The sequence below is a fragment of the Zootermopsis nevadensis genome, unplaced genomic scaffold, assembly GCF_977971745.1.
Source record: "Zootermopsis nevadensis isolate Lab colony 2312 unplaced genomic scaffold, Znev_1.0 Znev_ptg000006l, whole genome shotgun sequence".
NCBI lineage: Eukaryota > Metazoa > Arthropoda > Insecta > Blattodea > Termopsidae > Zootermopsis > Zootermopsis nevadensis.
This window is the reverse complement of record NW_028259138.1, coordinates 7,256,151-7,280,228: the sequence shown is the minus strand read 5'-3', so window position 1 is coordinate 7,280,228 and position 24,078 is coordinate 7,256,151. Positions and strand designations below refer to the sequence as shown.

The window sequence follows — 24,078 nt, the reverse complement described above, 5'->3', positions numbered from 1 at the left end:
ATGATACAGTTTACACTGCAGAGAATTTACCATCGAATAAGAGAGTAAATCTTTTATGAATTGTGAGTAAAGATTCAGAAGAAGAAAGTAGCGGCCAATTTCATATTAGTATGCCTGAGAGAAAGTAAACTTATGACAAACCTCAGTCAGATGATATTAGACGGTATTATGGAACTCCCTGCAAATACAACGCCCTGTCAACTATTCGAGACAGATATAAGGCCAGTTCGTTAGTGAGACAACTGACTGTCCTGTAATCTGTCTTGTGGAATGTCGGGACTTGTTTGCATGACACCAGCTGCTCTGCTGTGAACCGCTGTAGAGCCCACTGTCCTCGCGTAAGGACTAGAAGATTCTTCCATGGTTACACATATAGGCTATAACAAGATACAAAGCAGAAAACCACAAGTAATTACATGATGGCTGTCTTCTTGATATTAGTAACGTGTAGTCCGACAGAAATTTACCAACGTTTCAGAGGTCCTTGCTGCCTCCATCATCAGGATCAGACTACAAGGTGCTACAACCCAGACGACAGCCACCTCAGTGAGAACCTCAAATCCTACATAAGAAGCATTTGTTTGTGTTCATCTCTCCACCAAAATACTCCTATAACCTGGAAATTCTATACTCCCAGTTAGGACGACGCCCAACAAAGCATTACGACCGTTGTAGACAGAAAAGAATAATATGAAGAATATGGTGATCTATATATGTTCTTTTGGGTTGACGCAGTATAGACTCATAAGTAGATACCAACGTTTCGGGGGGAAAAAACATTCTGCCTCCATTTTCTGGGCCATGAAAATGAGAGACAGCATGTTTACCGAAACGTTGGTATCTTCACAGTCACGAGAACCTCAAATCCTACATGTCCATTGCATTCTCCGAGGTCTGTAATCTTAGAAAGACGTTCAGATTATGATGTTGATGATGAATGTGATTCTGATTGCGGTTCATTCGGTAATGTTGGATTTTGTTATTAAGATTGTTATTGGTAGTAGTAGGTAAATTTCTCTGCCGAATACTAGAAATCTAACTGCAATTAGGTAGAATCGTATAGAGAATGGCAGGGGTCGAATACGCATTCAAAATATCTTTTTCTCGTGTTTCCTCATACCCTTCATGAAAATTAGGGGATAGTACCTTAAATTACGCCACGATCGCTTTCTTCCACATCCTTCACTATAATGCTCTCATTCGACACTACACAGTCTGAGTTAAATGAACTAAAACTAATAACACTTTACGTTTTCCTGTCCACATGGGCTGGACAACATAATCCTTTTAATGGCTACTTGCGTTTCCTTGTGCTTATATTTCGCCTGAAGATTAATATTTCCGTACGGCCTTCAACCACTTGTCTTAATGTCTACGTGGTCTTCCCACCTCCGCCCTCAAGCAGCAATAGGTCTGCCATATTTGTGAAGGGGACTGCGTGTCCCGAGGCTGCCTTACTCGTAGTGTAACTACTGGTTACACTAACCTTGTCGGACAGGTCGATATCGAGCAGCAAGACCAAATGTGCCCATGGCAATCTCCCAAGTTGAAATTATACTTATACGGCTGTCTTCTGGATTTTAGCACACTGTAGTCTGGTAGACGTTTACCGACGTTTCAGAGGTCCTCCTTCTAGACTACATGACGATACAACACAGACATCTACTTGTAAAACCTTGTTTTATTTACATCTCGCCCTGCTTGATTCGTTTGTTTCTGAGTCATCTTCAGAGGGACACGTAATAATTTATTTTAAATCCGCTTCTGTAATTTTAAGAGCCCTGTAACAAAATCTTCATACTCACACAAAGTATTTATAACATAAACAGCAGCTTTAGTTATTTTAAAATTCCTTTTAACTGTTTTATGCTTTGTCCTCTGTTTGAATATGATTACGTAAAACACAAAGATAACTTCATAGCCAACATCAAACCACAAGAACACGGGATAAATGTGGTGAAGAAAAACAAACAACAGAAAACTTAATAATAAAATAATGATATAACACGTGCGGTTTTTAAAAACATTTGGAGTACTTCTTTAGAATTTCAAGACAATCGATTTATGTATCTTCACGGATAGATGTCCGAAAGACAAACTACAGATATCAATGTTCTGGACATTAACAGCCAGATCTTGAAATCTGCAACAGTGCACGTCAAAGACGGGAAGTTATGCGGATCAGATTAACGTAGGAGGACATATTAGGTACGGCATCAGCCGGTAAACCACTAAAATAAGAACGTAATATGACAACAACGTACTGTAACTGGTGAATAACAAATGCCACTAAACAAACAGCTAAGAACTATACAAACTCTTAGTTTATGAAAGGGGTGAGTTCCTTTAAAACATTTCCTAAAGCTTTAATCCGTTAAAGAAAAAATTTCCCACTAAATTAAACAAAACAAATATTACATCACCTGAGGTAACACACATATAAGGAAACATTACCATATATATCAGTATATTTATTTATTACACTTATTTTCAAAGTACATGCAACATAATATGCAATGAGTTCAGGGCAGAACTCTCTAAAGCAGGGGTTCTCAAACTTTTTCGCTGTCGTACCACTAATAGTAATTTAACACATTAAATGTACCACTAACCAAATGCGTTCAGGGAAAACTTATTTGTGTTAATATTATCTTTTGATTTTCTTACTTAGTTCGCGTATCACTCAACATTGGCTCGCGTACCACCAGTGGTAAGCATACCATAGGCTGATAAACGCTACTCTAAAGGATACTTTCCTATTGCACATACTCTGCGTTAATGTTATTTAGGCAATGGAAGTTTAAATTGAACCATGCCACGAGAAACAGGTAGAAAATCTTCTTCGAACTTTACGGACATTTTACGTTACTTTTGTACTGTTGGTAACCTTGATGCATTATCATCGTTATTCAATGGAACTGAGTCTTTTTGTTAAAATTGGTCCACCTCGCTAGCGTAATTTTTAAACGGGTAGGCCTACATAGTTCTCTCAGAATTCTTGGCAGCCAGTAAGACATTCTACAACATGAAGAGAATTCTATTGTCCGACCGTTTCTTATTTCTCAAGGCGTCACCCTTCTGCACAACGGAAGCGTTCCTGCATCGACCATTCGTTCTCGTACGTCTCGAAGATCTCTCTACAGGTTAAAAAGTGTACGTACGGGAGTGGAGGAGCATACAGTGAATGGTCTTGACAGGACAAATGCTTTTCTCCATACTATAACCATTTCAGTTGCTTTACTTTACCATAGGGCGTAGAGATACAAAAACAGATCCCTCACTTCTGAACTACTACAAAATATAGATCTCTAGCTACGAGAAGACAGTGAAATTCTTTGGAAGCAACCATGTATATAACGGACAGACCAACATATACAGAACGTAATGCTCTTTTCTAGCCCATGATATGGGCGAACAGACGAACCAGAGGACAATAAGACAGACCAGAGAAAAAGTGTACATACCCATGAAAGAAACAAAGGAAGGAAAACATATTTCAAATGAAAAATGTACGTAGAAACGTGGCCTTTTAGGAATCACTTGAAATATAAAAATACAATCAAACATTATCAATCTGCAGTCTTTAAAAAAGACATAGGGGAACCCTGATATCTGGATTGGTATACGAGCCCGACAAGTAGATAGTAACAAAATATAAACATCTTTAATTATAATTCATGAATTGTTAATAAATTAAACAACATACTTCCTGGCGCCTTCAAATGAACACCAACTCGAATTAGCAGTTCCTTTAGGCATCACTAGAAAACAAAGAGGTGACTGAGAGGTGGTGTAATTAAGCAGTAAAATGGGTAATTACCAAAATCGACAAGATCTTAATTTCTTCCGGGCTACCAGCGGGTATCTTGGATGAAAATTAAAATACACGTCGTAATAAATAAAGGCTAATGTTATATGCCAACGTGATATCCTAGGCGGCAAGTAATGACTTCTGAAATGCGATAACTAATCCTACAACGTGATATTATGATATGCGACAAAAACAATTTCGTTCTTCCAAAAACAAATTGTATGAGAAAGATAAAAATGAGTGATATCAGACGAAAAATAAGTTTAATGTATGCAAAGGGATACCAATAACTAAACTAAAAACCGTACGAGTACGCTAAAAAAACCCTGTGCAGTTGATGCATCGCCACCAAACAAACCATGAAACAATCTACACGAAATAATTTATAATTTATCATCATCTTGTCGCCGGGAAGCAGACTAGCACCTTTTCTGAACTACTGTAGTCAAGTAAGTGACGTTAGCAGCGACCCCTGTGACGCGGCCATTGACTTCCTGCGGATTCTGACCTCGATGCATTGCACTGGTCAGTACTTCGGCACGCGACGTGTTCCGAACACTTCGAGAGGAAAGGGAATTTGACGGAAGAGAAATTGGCATTAGGTACAGTCTGCAGAAGACTGGAACTTGCATGCAGTGGGCGATATAGGAGACGGTCTTGAATGTTAAAAGTCGTATGAAGGCAAGGAATATGGGGCAAAAACGTAAACAAATTCACAAGTGACGATTGTAAAAGAATAAATTAATGCTCTCGAAACACCTTCTATAACCATCTTATTCAAATTCCTGTGTAGTGACGAGTCAGAAGAGAAGATGAACTATATACCAAAATTTTTTGAACATTCTGCAGCGTGTAAGCTGAACTATTACCCCACTTAAGTAGCTGAACAAAATGATAATGGTACATTATGAATTGGGAAGGACGCGGAATTAAACAATTATGATAGGTCTAAAAGAACATGATATACCAACAATGCCACAGGAATTGACGAGAATGACAAAAATATTTGTCAGAACAGTCTCTAGGCTTAGAATGGAATCCATAACCTCAAAATACAAAACGTGAATGTTAACCAGTCGGTCACGACGTTCGGTGATATGTACATGAAACATACAAACGAACCTCATCACACACATACATACACACACGTGTATGTTGTACTTTTGAAACCGCCTACGATATTTCAACAATTATATTAAAATCCGACCAGTAATTTTTAATGTCTATACATTTTTAATATTTCGGATTTTAGTACTGGCAAAGCAAAATAAGTTTCACCGGATTTACTACGAACTAAAAAAAATAATTATAATGACGCAAGCTAGAGATATAGGCGTATTCTGTGAAAAACGTTAGGTTTCTATCAAGCTTTTCCGTCAACAACATTTGTTTCAAAGAATACAGACGACCATGTTATCTCTTGACATAAATGTGCCTTTCCACCAACAGATATGCGAGAATTGCATGAACACATAAAAGCACAGAAACGAGATTTATTTCATAAATTAACCTCAGCAGAGAAAGGCTTAATAAAAAGAACAGCCAGCTCTCCATTTCCTTTGCCACCGTTTGTCAAAACTGTAAAAATATACTAACAAATCCGCTTTTCCCGTTCTTTCAACACGATGGTATACCCACACATATTTGGTATCAGAATATTTCACCCGAGATGTCAAGTGTACTTAATTCTTTCCCAATTATGTGGTTCCTAATAAGTTGCAATTGTATATGCGCGGCCCGCGATAGCCATGAGGAACATGACAATTAAAAAAAATAAAGTTAATTTTAAAAACGTTCCTGAAGACGAACCAAACAAAGCGAAAATCAAGATGGACGAGTAATACAAAACATATGTGTGAAGTTTCATTTAAAACGGTCCTGTTATTTGGATGCGTTTCTTGCGGACAGACTTTAGGACGGACAAGACTCAACTAATCCTGGTCAATGTTAATATCCTGGACTATGACGCCATGTTGTCTTGAAAATTGTTTGCAATGTTCCGACGTTACACAAACACCTAACTCAACAATTAATCCCGATCAGTAACATTAGTTAATGAGAAATTGTTATATCATAAATAAACACCAACGATTTTGTAACATAAAAAGAGACGTGTGCAGTGTGAGAATACTGTCACATCTCCGGTATGAAGTGTCGAGAATTGAATGTCCGCCCTATAAAGCTGTAGCCTACATTAAGGATTCGAAAGGAAAATACGACAGAAGAAGAAATCATACAACGTCCCATTTTCTGCATGTCCAACGGCATTAAATTCACCCTGAAGTATGAAGTCTATCGGCCGTACCATCCTGTAAGAAATCACAGTTCATCGAATCTTTTCTTCACTGTCGATTCGAATAGAAGTAAAATTTCACGACATTTTATCTCATTTACTTCAAGGATGGAAGCTGAAGGAAGAAAGCAATTTCTGTAACACAATCTCATCAATTCGTCATAATGTCATTAAATTTCACAGGCGCCATCTTGGCCCTACTTTGTACGCAAATAAAAATGCCTCTGTAACACGGTGGTCTAGCGGTTAGAACGCTGGCCTTGTAATCCTGGGGTGTCGGGTTCGATTCCCGGCGGTGCCCGAATTTATAACTTGTGTTGGGCAAGGCCGTGGTCTAGGCAACACGGAGTTTTCCTCCGGGGGCTTCCCCGGTTTCTCCGTGGCATCCCAACAATTACTCCATTCACACACAGAAGAAGGCAATGGCAAACCACTTCTGGATCATCTGCCAAGAACGTATATGAACAGGTCCCAGTCCGAGAAAAGGATGGAAGGATCCTGTTCATATGGACCTGTCGTCAGACAGAACACTATATAATATATAACACGTGGTAGATCCCAAAACTCGACAGAATAATTAGGATGTGAAAACTGGCCCCCTCTCCTAGGCTTAATAACAACATAGCAATCCAGAGGAAGTAAACCCTCTATTTGGAAATTTAATAAATAGATCTGGGGCATTACTGGAGAGACTTAACTGACGTGGTCCTCGCTCCAGATGCGGCGTAGGGCGTCACAGTTCTGTAGTTAGTCGTAAATTTTCTTGCTTACTCTTGATACAATCTCGAATGACTAGATAAGACAGGACGTATGTCTCGAAGGAAGGAAATAAAGCTACAGGACTCTCAGTTTAAAGGATTGTTTTAATCCTTTGTATGGTCCGTAACAATGAAACACAATCGTTTATTTGGCGGACTTGGGGAGTAGCTAAGAGTTACACATGGGACCCAACAGAGTTTAAGATTAAATGATTATAAGAATACGATTACCCTGTGATAATTAATATGATAAAATATAATTATACCGCGCAATGTGTTGGAATATCATGGTGCTGCTTAAGTTTTGTGCAATATATAATAAAAGTAGAATATCACATCTCTGGGACCTTTCCTGCTATCTGTTTTCCATTTGTTGCAGCAGAGTACTGTCTTAGCGATGCTGAGCGTCGGTAGTATACTGTATAATATTTTCATTCTAACCAAGGTACTATGGAAAATTGATGTCAGTTAACAAAATTGCCTGATGTCTGTTGGAAGGGACAGTTTATGGCTGTGAACTCAAGGATGTACACAGATAATAAACTGCATGTTTTAAAATGTATCATACATGAATTCAGACACGCTTTAGAACAATAAAATTTGAAATTGTATTCCGTACCGGAATACAAATAATATCCTCATGAGTTCTTTGCAACGTGCATTTTGATGTATTAAATCCGCCTTGTTCGATAGTTGTCACTTTGGCCAGATCGTAGCACCTCAACGTCCACCTCACGATTATCTTCAGCCGTCATTTTGTTATCACCGCCCGTAAGATATTCAAAAGTACGACTTTGAGACCGTTCAGAATGGCACAACCTCCATACCAAATTTAATAAAAATCCGTCCAGTGGTTCTCGAATTGAATCGATTGGACAGACGAACAGACAGGACCTGCCCATATTGCGTTCTCTCTACACCCTTCGTGCAAACAACCTAACAAAAAGGAAAAAAGTAGGTAATATTTCATACTAGGGCTCGGAATTTATTTATAAATTATTAGATTCCTTAACGTTACTCCGATAACTTTATAAGCCAACCCGAGTCTAACCTCAGGATAATTACGAATGATGATAGAATTCGAAATGGTCGAAGTAAGGCGCTAAGTCAACATTTACCTCGGAAAGCTACCAAGAGCTTCAGAGTGCAAGAGTCCGGGCTGAGATTCAAGTCGAACCAGAGACTTACGATGGCTCAAAAATTGTTACCACCCTGAACCGTCACGTTCGGTTCTATCAACAGAATATCAGGTGAGAAGTCAGATTTGAATGTTCAAAGGAAAGACAACACTGGTGAAACGGTTTCATCCCTTCTGGAAACCATGTGCACTGTTTCCCCAGTTTAGTGACATTGCCTGTAAACGAAACCGGTTCTACCATATTATGCGGTAGTGTAGCAAGTTGCAATTAGTAGTCCCCACATGTGCATGCTAATAAGAGGCTCCCTCTGTCATTAACAAGTCATTATCGCGTTTGAAACCGTAATCCCTCCCTGATTAAAATGCTCCCACAGATTAGAGGGTTTTATTTAAACATGATCGTGTTTGGACACGAGGTTCGGACTAAGGCCTTTGCAAACAGCATAGTTGTAAAATAGCCTGACGAGGTTTTCGTTGCCTGGACAGTGTTGCTGAAATTCCTGTAACCAACAAGTTCCTATGCAATCCTGTTCCAACATGGCAGAATTATTATTATTTTATTGCAATAATTTACTATAATTTTTCATAATACTTGCGTAATTATAGTAAAAGGATAACAAAGAAAATTACAGGGACCTTAATAATTAGTATTCTTCAGCAGACTGACGACGCTTACAAGAAAGCTTCACAGAGATGAGAAATGCATAAAGAATTTTGGTCAACAAACCTCAAGTAAGATAGTAAATGTGGAGACACTGAAAGAGATCCCCAAAAAACTTTGTGACAAGATGTCAACTTCAATTCAAGTGACCCGAGACGTGGTCTGATTTCAGGATTTTGTAAACACGGTGACGAACCATCTGGTTCCATAATGACAGAGGACAGTAAATATCAACCCCTCAACAAGGATCCTGTTCCATTATTTCAATTAAAGTTGTCAGTAAAACGTTGACAGAGATTTTTCGTAGAATATAAATGAACAATTAATATGCTTCTGTATTGTCCACAGCACAATGTTGACGCGTGCAATAAAGAACTTACGCTCAATATATAATTTATAAAATCCCTTTTGAATTTAAAGCTGTGTCAAATTCGGGGTTTATATACAAACACAGTTGTCGTCAAACAATAGTCTTTGTTGAATCGACATAAAACACTGTCGAACGTTTCCAACAGCTAACTGTAAATACAAACAACTGTATTCCAGGCTGCGATGTTATCAACAGCCACATTGCAGATCTAACAAAAGGATGTCCACATAATCACCTAAACCTTTACGATGAGCAAAACCAGAACCGATTGTCATGCCGAAGCTAATTCTTCTTACTACCCTCCACAATAAACATTACTGCCCTGAAAAATTCGTGTCGTCACATTTTCTATCATAGGTAAGCCATCGTAATTCTCTTAGCTGTAACTTCAGTATACACTGTTCGATTTCTCGAATGATTACTTAATGACAAATTCGTGTCTGCTAATCAGTTTGTTAGACCTTTGAAACTCCTGGATAAATTTAGATTAAATTTAGTATTGGAGATCCAGACTAATAGTTCCAATGCGAATCAAAATGTAGTTTCCATCGGGATACGAACATTATCCAGTAGAACAAATTAGGAAATATGAGATCTCAATTATCGCGGCGGTGAAGCTGTCGATGTTGGTCTTCTGGGTTGTGAGCTTGTAGGTTGATAAAAAAAGTTCCTGAGAACAGGTTTCTTCCATATTCAGGGTTGACAAAATATCTGCGGATCTAGAATAGATCCAAGCAGCGAAAAGAGCACGTGTGATTTGACGCAACATGTGAACTACTACAGCAAGAAAGAATGACAAAAGAGGGGAATAGTGAGATGCAAAGAAGATTGCACACGAATATGGGATAAAGAATGAAAGAAGATACATGAAAAAAACCGAGAAGAAATGGATGAAAATTTGCGTGATATTAACACCAAAGAACCCCCCCCCCCCAAATTTAATAGGCCATGAATTAGTTTTTATACATTTTACAGATTCTATTTTATTATCTAATATTTATTTCCTAAAAACCACTACAGAATATAATCTGGATGTTCTTGGTTCATTCTGGCTTCGGGGAATGGCTATCCTGAAGTTCGCGTGGTTTTCCTCCTATATAAAAACAACTGCTGAGATAGTTCCTTAAAATATGCCACGACCACATCGTTCACATTCCTTCCTAACTCATAATAGACAAATATCCTGAATACAAAGATCCACGGTACTAACCTTTGCACCTCAGAAAGCAGGAGGAACTTACCTTTTGGTTTAGAAATCGATGAAAATCGCTACTGTGTACAGAGTGATATAGTAAGTACTTACCGTCCGCCAATCAGAAGAGAGTTCCCTTCGCGTAGCACCAAACGAAAGTAGTCCACGTATGACTCGTTGCCCGCGAAGCGATACACGTCCTCTGCGCCTGGAACAAGGAAAAAGTCGCAGTCACCTGCGAAAGCAGAGCTTGGCTCAGCACTATCCGGTGGGAGACTCTGCCAAAACTGCTCTGTGAGGTCCGGCCCAGTGATCAAATGCATTTCGTCAATTATTTGTTTATTTAGTTATGTATTTAAGACAACCAAAATTAAAAAAAAATCTGAAGATCTACACACTTATAGCGATGCCTATTACACGACAGTGGATCGGGGACTGCAAATAAAAGACCAGACGTGAATACAGCAGCTCAGATGGAGATTACTAAGATATGTGACGGGCTGTATTAAAATCAAACTCCATTGAATCAAGAGACACTGGGCAACCTAGAAAACGATGATGAGATCTATAAATGAGGTCGGATTAGGTATCTGACTAATCCTTGAATTAAAGATGATTTAATTAACGACGTTGTAAATAGCAATACTACACAGCGTACAATAATAGAACGGGCAATTAACAATGAATTTTTGGTAGCTTACTATAACGATATCTATGAGGGGGGACTGAGAAAGACCACGAGAAACCTCAATCAGTACAGCCAGTCTCTGTGACGAGATAAGAACAAGGAACATTCCGAATATAGAACAGGAATTCTAATCATCTCGCTGTGAAGTTAGACATATTTCATTAACAATATCACCATGAAACCAATCTTTCATGAATATTAAAGTTGTTTCTGAATCAAAGAAATCATTTATATTACGCAAACACAAAAACCTGTTTACGATAAGACACCTCGAATCATTTTCCATTTCAGAAAGATTTCATTTAAACATACGACTTTACTGTTAGGAAAATTCCGCTGCACTGAGCGTGTGTATGTAAATTCAAGGTTAAAGTCACAAACTAGAAATTCATGCTACATATGTACACTACACTGGCAATAAATATATCCGATATTATTTCTCTACCTTCATTATTGTTTCCATCTGCAAAGTCCATTAACGTACTGTCCACATATTTTATAAATGGTAGAGCTCAAGGATGGTTCACACTATGGACACGGTCAGGTATCAGACAGGGCAAGGATATGATTACCCCCATGCAGTATGTACCAGGATGAACACTTTGGTTGTGGCCGTGTGTATTTTGGTAGTAGTTTGGGAAGGAAAAACGTCATGTGTATTGAGGATGAGTTTCATATAATATTTCAAAGACTGAGCACGGACTGTTTACTGATTTGTCATCGACTTAAGAACCTCAAATCTCCCACAGTCACCACTCAGAAGGAGCTCGAATTATCTCTTGTTAAATGAGTACTGAAGGAATTTAAAAAAATGCACAAAATCTTCGTCATTTCAAACGCTATCCAAATTATGATTCATTTCGCAACTGGATTCCCTGGTAACGATGTTCGGCAGCACAATATGGCGTGCGTCCGATAAACATAATCAAGGCAGCCCATTCAACATAGTGGTCCACTCCTTTCCATCAATACACTGGGAAGCAGGATTCAGGCTGTTTGCATCCTGTCCAGACGGTACAACGAACATGAATCTTAACAGCAGGACACTATCCCACGGCGTATTATTCTCGGCAAATTGTTGGTGTTCCCAGTTTGAATTGCAGATTATCCCCGTGTGCGACTATAATCTTGAGACTTGAAAGGAATGCAGGAAGTTCGAAGCGTTAAAGGCAGACGCTCCTCACTCCGTAAGTCTCAAGATTATAGTCGTGGATGTAGGTTGTTGGTTCCAGTCTCGTCTCCAGGTGATTCAGAGCGATTATATTGACGGAATATTTTAATGTTTCATTTTCGAGTTTGGTGCCAGTGGTTTGGATCTATACCGAGCTTCGTGAAGACTTGTTTCCTAACAACTGTGGTTCAAGCGGTAACCTAGAAATGCTCGTCTGTTCGTTACAATATTGTTCAAAAGCGACCCACACTATATAGGTCAAATAACATATATTATTTTCCTTGTTTTGTTTCTTAAATATGAATCATACCCAAAGCGTTTGCAACAAATTTCAAATCATAATTAGATGTACATTTTAAGCCAAGTACAAAATGTTTGTACGATAAGTCATTTTATGAGAGTCAGTAAGTTACATTCTATCTTCATGTAAAGTAAGTTACATTTGATCGATACGATCTACAATTAAATTCATCTCATACTTTTACTGTAGACTTCCAGTAACGAATCTAATCGAAATCCTTCAGTCGTTTCGGAGTACAACATTCGGACGGAGAGACAAACGGACCTCCCTACATGCGTTCACTTCATGCGTTTGTATAAGGAATGCATGGCAAGTCTTATGCACCTGCGATAAATGTCCAATTTTGTAGGATTTTAGGTTTTCACGGCGGTGAGTCTGAAGATGGCTGTCTTCTGGGTTGTTACGCCGTGTTGTCTGGTAGAATTTTACCGACGTTCTAGAGGTTCTTGCTGCCTCCATCATCAGGGCGATAATCATAAGACAGCCATCTTCAATGTTCAATATTACCTTGAGAATCTATTCGAGTTCAGTCTGCAGGAGTCCGTAAGACATTCAGGCTGCTACCATGTTCCACAGCAGCGGAATATACCTTGAATTACTGAGAGACAAGACCTCGCCTGTTATCGTCCAATAGCCAATTTCCTCGCATGCAAATTCGATTCCCCATGTTTTAACAATTCATTTCCTATCCACATCTCCCGACAAAATGTATTTACAGAGTCTCATCTTATATGGGGAATACCGCATGTACCGCTTATAACGTAAAGTAATGAACTGTGCTTACGTTGCATGCACGCAATTACTTGTGAACATGATGGTCTCATGTGTTGAAGAACGTACAAGTTCACATCCTAACGGAGCGTTTCTTAGTGTCTTAGGGTCAAAGTCACTGCATATCTAGAATGCCGTATGCAGTCGGATTTGTGTGTGTGCGTGAGTGAGAATTAAGCTCTTAACCTCGGATTACAAATATTAAAACTATTCCTGCCAACTTTTAGCGACGCCCCTGGCATTTTCAACCCTTTGGTTCGTACCGATAGAGCAGTTCCTAAATTCGGTCTTCACGTATTATTTCCAAATCCCCTCCCAAGTTCCATTAAGAGATTTTATTAATGTCTTTATTGCCTATCCACAGTTCTTCTCTAATAACTTCATTACTTTTACGATGCGTCACTGTTTACCTGCGACCCTTCTGAGAACATGCATTTTCTGTATGTATTTATGATGACGGACGTTATAACAATTAAGATGATGAGCACAACGCAAAAGATTAATTGACGTCGAATGGCTTCCTGGGGGTTAAAACGGATCGTAAGTTGTACGGATACACTGTGAAAAACACGAGGCAAGATATTCACTTTCCTGCCTGACATTCTAATGGGATACATTTGGTAAAAATGTGCTTTACTGCAGAGATAACCTGTTCGTTGTGCGTGTGTGTATGTATGGGATGGATGGATACGTATGCCCGCTAGCCCACATTGCAGGGCGCTTATTAAAATCGCCCCGTCCTTCAATTTGTATGTACGAAACAACTTGAAAACGGACAAGCCGGTTTCTATTTTACTTGATACTACAAAATGTTTCGAAAAAGTGACAAAGCCACTTGATTTGAATTTGCATCCGATAATATGAACGACTAATTTTCATATGAACATTAATTTATCTTAAGAAATAAGCTACTTACGATAGAAATCACAGACTAAAATTTCCGACTTGGAATGAGAAATTACGAAAACTTCACTGTCGTTTATACATACGAAACCAATATCTTATGAGACAGCTGTCAATTTCCATCAGAAGTCGGATCAGAAACATAAAACTACACTTTTTCATTAAACCTGCGTATACTACAGTATTTAAGGATTTTAACAATATATCAACACAATCATTATGAAGAAAATTATCATATTTTCATCAATTAATTAATATATTAAGTAATACTTGAAGTTCTCACAGCGGTGAGTATGAAGATTTCCGTCTTCTGGGTTGTTGCTGCCTCCGTCATCAGGGCGATGACGGAGGCAGTATGACCTCTGAAACGTTGGTTAACATCGACCAGACTACACAGTGCAACAACCCATAAGACAGAAATCTTCATACTCTGATGACGGAGGCAGTATGACCTCTGAAACGTTGGTTAACATCGACCAGACTACACAGCGCAACAACCCAGAAGACGGAAAACTTAATATATTAAGAATAATCAATCTGAACTTTCTAAAACCAATACACGATTCACTTTCGTTTTAAATGAACTACCTCCGGAAAGCGTTGCTGAAATCATTGGAGACTTAATCTTCACCTGCTTGCAAAATTTTCTGCTGAAATCTAAATAAGGAGGAAATTTCTTGCTAATTTTAGAAGACCGCAGAAACTACACCACTTATGAAGCTATTCGGTTCTGCAACCTCCAAGACACTGAGCTGAACAGGACTACCGCCTCACATGTCTTGCAGCTCCTAGTCTCATATAATGTAGAACAGTCCACAAGACAAGAAAACAACAAGAAAAATATAAACAGGTTCATTCGAACCAACACCCAATCCTGGGAAGAAAGAGTTTCCCATCTAAAGCATGGCTTCAAAGCCTCTATGTAAACATCTGTGGGGTTTGTTATTAAGTCATTGTTCTGAGGAATCATTTCAGTAATAAATAAATAGATCCCATACGTAGTGTCTGTCAGCGATATATGACTAACTCCGAAGCCTTGACGTCATGATGAAAGCTGTCCTCAAAATACCGACCCTTAATAAAATGTTACCACTGTTGTCACGATTTGACACTGCGGGTGTTACTCGAGACCTAACATATAAAAATATTTATAACTATGGAATAATAAAAATACAATAAATAAACCTAATGGAGAACTGAGAGTCAATCAATGTTTCTATTCAGAATTTGAGGTTTTCACGGCGGTGAGACGGAAGATTGCTGTCTTCTGGGTTGTTGCGCCGTGTAGTCTGGTAGAAGTTTACCGACGTTTCAAAGGTTCTTGCTGCCTCTTATCTGAATAACTGTGCGCTTGCGCAAGTGTGTACTTCTGTTTCAGGTTGATTAAATTCACCGCTCTTGCTAAGCAAATAAAATACGTATTTTTTTAAAAAAAAATTTAGTCCGAAGACTTCAGGGATGAAGTCGTAAGAAAAGAATTAGGAGTATTTTCAATTAATGACAGAATAAAAAGACATAAAGAAGATTGGCTAGGACAGAAGGACGAATACCGAAACAGGCCATTTGATATAGACCCAAAGGAAGAAGAGAAGTGGAAGATGATGATGATGATGATGATGATTTATAGGATGGTGACCACTTCGGAAACCTAGGTATAGACTAAAGGATAGTATTAAAATGGGTATCAAATACGATGTGACGCTGTGGAATGGATTGAAGTGTTTCAAAATAAGATCTAACCTATTAAAGTAGTAACGAACATTTGTTTTCCATAAAAGACAGTGAATTTCTTGATCAAATGATCTGCTGTTGTTACTTCAAGACTGCTCTCAGTGGAGTTGCATAAATGCGAACAGAGGACGAAAGAAATTCGAGAATGACGCGAAATAAAATGAAAATTAAAAAAAAACTACGAAAGTACAAAAATGAAGTGGAACTCTGAGGAGGGGAAAAAAGATACAAGTAATAAGTTGTAAAACTCAGGCTGAGAGACAATTGTATAGAATGTCAGATAAAAATGTTTTAAATGAGCACGGGGTCATTATATTTCCCTAAAATGTAGCACCAGGGAAACATTTACATCACGAGGCACCTCCCAACGTATTCAAGCGTACGTAGTCGTACAGATTTGCGGCAAAGTTCTTTCTTTTGTTATGGGAGCTCGTCCAAGAAGTTTATACAGCAGTAGTCAGATGTAGATGCACTTCTTCTTCTTGACAGTTTCCGGTATAGCCCTCCAGTGTGCCAGATATCAACCAGAAAGCTGACCTACTCACTTAAATAACAACATCCAAAATATATATACACAAACACAAAAGGAAAAATATTAGTTCCCTTGGGTTGTATATCCGTTGCATACTGCAGAGCGCATACAAGGCGCTATAACTCGCCAGTGTGTGTATATATATACGGACATATATTTGCAGGGGATGGATGTGTATGTGCCCGCACGGAATCAGATCGGGACTGGCACATAATTCCATATCAAACAAGCTTCCACATAGCACTGTTTGTTTCAGATACAAAATAACGCATATACGAGGTGCGATCGGAAAGTTTCAAGACTGTGTTAATAGCGGGCGAACCGGATGTAGTACGAGCTTCTGCCGCTAGGGGGTGCGGCCTACATTCATAGTGAATCACTGTGCCAGCCGGCATCATCGAATTAGCATTTGTTTCTTAGTTACGGGCGTTTTGGTAGTGCATTACACCGACCCTCCTGCGATTTCGGAATGGCGTGTGCATCAAATTTTGCCAAAGACTCGCCAAAACGGCTACGGAAACCTATGAAATGCTAAAGCAAGCATTTGGGGAGTCCGCAATGGGTCGTGCACAAACTTTTGTGTGGCATTCACGTTTTAAAAATGGCCGAACCTCTGTCGATGATGACGAGCGTTCTGGACGACCATCTTCGAGCACAACGCCCGAAAATGTTACGAAGATTCGGCAGGCCATTCACGAAGATCGACGTCGTACCATCAACGACTTGTGCGACATTGTTGGGATAGGCTATGGGACCTGTCAGCTGATTCTAAAGGAAGAACTCCACATGCGACGCATCATGACAACGCGCCAGCGCACACCGCCCTCAAAGTTCGGCAGTTTTTGGCCTCAAACACCATGGCCGTCATCCCGCACCCTCCTTATTCGCCGGATTTAGCTCCGTGTGACTTCTTCCTCTTCCCAAAGATGAAAATTCAGCTAAAGGGAAGGAGATTTGAGACGATAGAAGAGATTCAGGCAGAATCGCAGATGGTGCTTGACAGGCTGACAAAGAAAGATTTCCAGGGATGCTTCCAGGCTTGGCAGCGGCGCTGGGATCGTTGTGTTCACTACCAGGGGAACTACTTCGAGGGTGATGGATGAATTTAATACCTGAGATAAGTGTACGGGTTTTTATACGTGCAGTCTGTAAACTTTCCGATCGCACCTCGTATATATGAAGAATCTGAATTTTCCTCATGAGTCCGCATAGTCTTGTAGGTATTTACCAACTTTTTGGAGTAAATTATCACCCCGTTCTTCAACCTTAGTAATTCTTCCGAAACCACGTACGAGACTACGCGGCATAATAACACAGAAGACCGCCAAAAAACCTCGTATCTCATACAAGCTAAATGACCCTTGTATTTATGACACAATTATGAATCAGAAATATCTGTTAAGTACGCAAATAATACTCTTACTGAGCAGTACACAGCAAATACTGTGGAGTACAAACCACTCTTAATCCTTATTTATTCTTTATGGTGACGACTCCCCCTAAATGTCTGTGGCTATGTGTTACATATTTCGTCTGCTAATTTCGTTTCCGTGTTTAACACTTTACATTTATTAGAGATAATTTTTAACCGTATTTTCAGGACTAAATATATATGCCTAGTCAGAAAATTGATTCCGTTTCAGTTTCAGACATGTTTTACTCTATTTACCAATAAGGATGCACCTACGTTCAACATACCACGCTGTATTAGTGCACGGAGATTCGTTAGTTGGACCTAAAACTATGAATATTTGGTGATTTACTTTTCTGTTTACATAGATCTGTGTCTTATTGCAATGGCTGGAACCGAACCTGAGACCTTTGAACGTCACAGTCACTTTCTATATTTTGACGTATGAATAAAAAAGCAACAAAACGTACACAACAGTGATTTATAATTTGTATTTTAACAAATATTTTTGTTGTAAAACAATAATAATGATGGGGGGGACATGAAGCATGCATGGGGAATAGAGAACGCACACAAAACTTCGGTAGAAAAAACTCAACAAAAGAGATCGCTTGTGAGACCTAGGCTTAGAATGGAGAATAATATTAAAATGTATGTTAGTGGAAGAAGATCTGTATGTTGTGGACTGGGATGTACTGGATTATACCTAAGTCTCATGGTAAGTCTCTGGCAACATGGCGAAGAACATGCTGTTTCATATAAACAGGAAATTTCCTTTACAACGTATCAAGGAGTTAGTTAGTTAGTTAGTTCGTGATCACTTCCGAAAGATCAACACTATGATATAGGTATGGATAAGACACAATGGTTAAATATAATTACTCATACGCTTTTAACATAAGCTTTAATTAAGTGAACAGAGGGAAAACAGTGTTTAATGGCTACCAAGTGATTTTTCCCCCAAATTTTCTCACATTCCCTGCGGTGTGTTGTAACACAGAAACATTACACTCTGTCCAGGCTCACTTCCGCACAACTACACGTAAAACGGAAGCCTCGGAACAAAATGGTGGTCAGCGGGTAGAAACCGGAGGAAGCTACTGAAAGCACCACAGACTGTGGCAGGAAAAGCTCAGAGCAACAAATTATACGAACCGGCTCACATGTGACCTACACAAGGGCCAAACGCAACGCTGAAGCAGATACCGTTTAAAAATTATAGGTCGCTTTTACGCGATTCAATAGCGGTCAAGCGGACTCGATACTGCCACGTGGGCCGGAAAGAAAGATGAGAAAGGATGCAAGACGCGAACGAAGAGAGAGATGATGAAGGAAAACGCGAGAGAAATCAATTGACATTAAAAGAAATTACAACTCCTTGCCCTGCCTTCGTGAGTACTCGGGCGCTGTGCAGCAGGCAGATCGTGGAGTGGTCGCAAATGCCAAGTTGATACACCACCCTCTACTTACCTCCCGCGGCCAGAATATACTCGTAGCTGACAAACTTGGAGATTACAAAAATATAAGTTTAAAGCGCCAGTCAAGTCAGAGGCGACAGTGACTTGCCTCAACAAATAAATTCCTCGACTTTTAATAAACCTCAAAGTTCATTTCCGTATTTACAAGAGCCAGTCAACGGTCACTAACCTGAGCCAGTTGAATCAAAGCCACACTCTATCCTATTTCCCCAAGACCAATAAAGTTAGTATCCTCCCAAGTACGTCTAGGTCTCCCGAGCGGTCTCTTCCCCTCAGGCTTCCCGACCAATACCTGGTGTACACCTCTTGTCCCATCCATGCGCGCTACATGCCCCGTCCATCTCATTCATATCGACATAAGCACCCTGACAATACTGGGGGAGAAGTATAAATTTTTAAGCTCATCATTATGCAGTTTTCTCCATGCCCCATCATCTTCTATCCTAGGTCCAAATATCCTCCTCAACACCCTATTCTCAAACACCTACAATCTATGTTCCTCCCTCTGAGTGAGAGTCCATGTTTCGCACCCATACAAAACAACAGTTTTGTATATTTTAATATTTAACACAGTTTTAATAGAACAAAATTTCTTTTCATTTTTCCAAAATTTCAAATTAATTCTATTTGTAGCAACTTCAATAAAACTACACATCGCGAACACCGAGTGAAGACAACCTCAGCTTGACAATTAGACTTAAATTGTGTTCCAAAGAAAATTGTTGTGTTAACCGTTCCTCTATCTGAAAGCCTTCACCATGGTTACCACGTGCACGCATCTGTCTCCACGTGTCAGATGCATGATGGAGCAGAGTCCGTGATTTCAGAAAAAAACATTCTAGTTGGACGAAATTCCCAGAAGAACACAATATCTGTCTTTATCATGATAGACTGTTCACAGCGAATAAAAACGAAATCCTGCCTATATTTCCTACAGAGCCAAGTATCGTATCCTATTGGCAGTGGCATTATGAGGCGGTCCCATGAGTGGGACGACATCAGACGCGTTCTCAGAATTCTCTCATGCCACTCAGACTTGCGCTACGCACGAGACTTCAATTTACTGGAACCGTTCACAGCCGCTGAGATCGTGGCATTGCGAAGGAAATCCCGTTCCGTACTTGAAGCCCAGAACAAAGTACTCATCCTAATTTCAACGTTATGTATCTCTGTGACATGTTCGAAATAAACACATAAGGGGAAACCTTGTCTTATCCGAAAGCAGGTCTCATTTCATAAAATGAAGAAACGATATCCACAAACCTCTGAGGGGGCTGATAGTAAAAATTGCTTGATAAATTAAATGTTTGTTCGTATCGGTCCAATATAATCCCTACTTTACATGAAGCTCAAATCGTACATTTTAAAGCACATCAAAATCATTATTAAAATCTGGTAGTATATAAAATAAAATACAGACGTTATAACAGATGAGGCCTACCTTCAACTTTCTCCGAAAACATTTCTCGTTAACTTAAATATGTGGCAAATAAGAACAAAATTAAGACGGCATACGAGGTGCGATCGGAAAGTTTCCCGACTGTGTCAATAGAGGGCGAACCGGATGTAGTACGAGATTCTGCCGCTAGGGGGTGCGGTCTACATTCATAGTGAATCAGTGTGCCAGCCGGCATCATCGAATTAGCATTTGTTTCTTAGTTACGGGCGTTTTGGTAGTGCATTACACCAATCCTCCTGCGATTTCGGAATGGCGGATTTTCATGAACAAAGAGTGTGCATCAAATTTTGCCAAAGACTCGCCAAAACGGCTACGGAAACCAATGAAATGCTAAAGCAAGCATTTGGGGAGTCCGCAATGGGTCGTGCACAAACTTTTGTGTGGCATTCACGTTTTAAAAATGGCCGAACCTCTGTCGATGATGACGAGCGTTCTGGACGACCATCTCCGAGCACAACGCCCGAAAATGTTACGAAGATTCGGCAGGCCATTCACGAAGATCGACGTCGTACCATCAACGACTTGTGCGACATTGTTGGGATAGGCTATGGGACCTGTCAGCTGATTCTAAAGGAAGAACTCCACATGCGACGCATCCTGTCTGAGGACCAGAAGCAGAATCGACTTCTCGTTTGTCAGGAGCTCAAAGATCTTGCAAGAACCGACCCCAACTTCCTTTCTAAGCTCCGTGTGACTTCTTCCTCTTCCCAAAGATGAAAATTCAGCTAAAGGGAAGGAGATTTGAGACGATAGAAGAGATTCAGGCAGAATCGCAGATGGTGCTTGATAGGCTGACAAAGAAAGATTTCCAGGGATGCTTCCAGGCTTGGCAGCGGCGCTGGGATCGTTGTGTTCACTCCCAGGGGAACTACTTCGAGGGTGATGGATGAATTTAATACCTGAGATAAGTATACGGGTTTTTATACGCGCAGTCTGGAAACTTTCCGATCGCACCTCGTACTCCTGGGTTCTTGCGCCGTGTAGTTTGCTAGCGGTGTATCGACGTTTCAGAGGTGCTTCCTACCTCCATCATCAGGATAACAATCATTGTCCTAATGATAGTGACAGCAAGCACTTCTGACACGTCGGTAAACTACCAGAATACACGGCCGAACAACATGAAAACCTGAAGTCTCACAAAGAAAAATAATTTCTGAGTCTGTGGAGTAGTGTCTTAGGCGCCCGTGCCTTTTCAAAAATAGAATATCTGCAGCATAGAAAATCAAGGACAATGACAAATGCAAAAATTCTAAAAACATAGTTTGATAGAAGTGAATGCTTACACTATTCTTAGTAAACGCATTCAACCGACATAGGAAATTAGTAGAGGGAATATCGAACGAAATGGATAATGTCTATTTCTTATTCCGTAGATCCCGAATTCAAATCTCGGTCGGGTAAACGGCTAACCCAAGGCTTTTCGTAGTTCTCCTCACAACCCGCAGATATCGGGGCAGTACCTTAAATCAGCCAGGGCCACTTCCTTCCACAGCCCTTTCAATTCATTATTCACTAAATATCCAATCATTCCAATCTGAGTTTCTGACAGCGTTATAAAATACAAAATAAAATAAAAGTAGTTTCGTGAACAGCGACGTGCTGGACGACCGTGGCTCTAATCCCGGCTGTGGTCACTACTGTGTCAAGACCTGCTCTGGGGGCCAACCAGCCTCCAATACATCTGCAACTTTGAGTCGTTTCATTGGGGATATAGCAGCTGGAGCGTGAACCTAACCGCTCATCTGAAACTAATGCAGTTTCAGAACTTGAGATACTTCATCGCCAATACCCCTGCGCCTTCGTAGCAAGCATACTCAGGCTTATCTCTTATTTGTAAACAAAGAAACGAACTGTTGTGATCTAAGGCAAAAAAAAAGTATCTATGCGAAATGTTACGATGACTCTCCACAAATTGAAAGGATGGGCGTGTAGCGAGAATCATTTATACCGAACGGTAAGTGCAGTTCACCATTTGAAAATGGCAAAACAAACAACTCAAACTGATTTGTCTTTACACAGATTTTATTCTGACGGGAATGCCTGCCACTCGGATGGAATCAAGTAAGCCAAATCCAATTCCGTTATTGCGTTTGTCAGTTTCACTCGTCTTCTGCCTGCCATCTCTCTCCTATTTGTTGACAATTCTCCACTTCTTAAAGTGAATTTTCTTCTTTATTTCTGCAACCTTGTAAAGGCATTTATAAGATGGAAATAATAAGTATAAATTCAGCCGAAGACACAAGTGAAAATTCACTCAACCCAATACACACCAATGGTTTAAGTATCGAACCTTTATAAGTAACTCCATTTAGCAGTCCTTCAGAAGCTGATGGTACACTCATTTACAAAAGTATAGTCATTTTATGGTAACAGGTTCGTGTCTAATCCAACCCACTCCCATAAACATATTTCCCTGATATCCAGTTTTGAATTATCATCATAAATAACTTTAAGGCTACAGAAATTAATCTTAAAAACACGTTGAAAATGAAAGATAAATGTATCCGAGAGTTTTGATTTATGACCTTAAGACTCTAATGGGGATGGAACAGGCCATCAAGTCGGTGAAAAGTTTTCTTAAAGTCTGAGGACTATTATTCATACTGATACCAGTTTCTGCCTGGATAAGTCGGAGATCGATTCTCGACATGGGCAGGGATTTCTCCTCGCCGTCATACCAAAACTGGTTCTTGAGTGTACACAGTGTTCTGCCAAACAAATATCGAGAGCTATTTCTCCAAGTACAAAGACGGCGGTGCGTGAATCTCGACTCTAACACAGTTGCTAAGAGTGCGAATAAGTCTACCAGACTACACGGCGCAACAACCCAGAAGACAGAAATCTTCATACTCATCGCCCTGATGACGGAGGCAGTATGACCTCTGAAACGTTGGCAAACATCTACCATACTACACGGCGCAACAACCCAGAAGACAGAAATCTTCATACTCATCGCCCTGATGACGGAGGCAGTATGACCTCTGAAACGTTGGCAAACATCTACCAGACTACACGGCGCAACAACCCAGAAGACAGAAATCTTCATACTCATCGCCCTGATGACGGAGGCAGTATGACCTCTGAAACGTTGGCAAACATCTACCATACTACACGGCGCAACAACCCAGAAGACAGAAATCTTCATACTCATCGCCCTGATGATGGAGGCAGTATGACCTCTGAAACGTTGGCAAACATCTACCATACTACACGGCGCAACAACCCAGAAGACAGAAATCTTCATACTCATCGCCCTGATGATGGAGGCAGTATGACCTCTGAAACGTTGGTAAACATCGACCAGACTACACAGCGCAACAACCCAGAAGACAGAAATCTTCATACTCATCGCCCTGATGACGGAGGCAGTATGACCTCTGAAACGTTGGTTAACATCTACCAGACTACAC

At 39.9% G+C, this 24,078-nt stretch overlaps 1 protein-coding gene across 5 annotated transcripts in view; it reads right to left on the bottom strand.

The window, feature by feature from the left end:
• The window catches only part of Sema1a (semaphorin 1a), a 799,656-nt gene that overhangs the window by 303,506 nt on the left and 472,072 nt on the right, over positions 1-24,078 (bottom strand). For all 5 annotated transcript variants that reach the window (XM_022079449.2, XM_087343635.1, XM_022079438.2 and 2 more), the window contains one exon: positions 10,335-10,431. In XM_022079449.2, the coding sequence (XP_021935141.1) occupies positions 10,335-10,431 (97 nt within the window). The remainder of the gene's footprint in view (positions 1-10,334; positions 10,432-24,078) is intronic.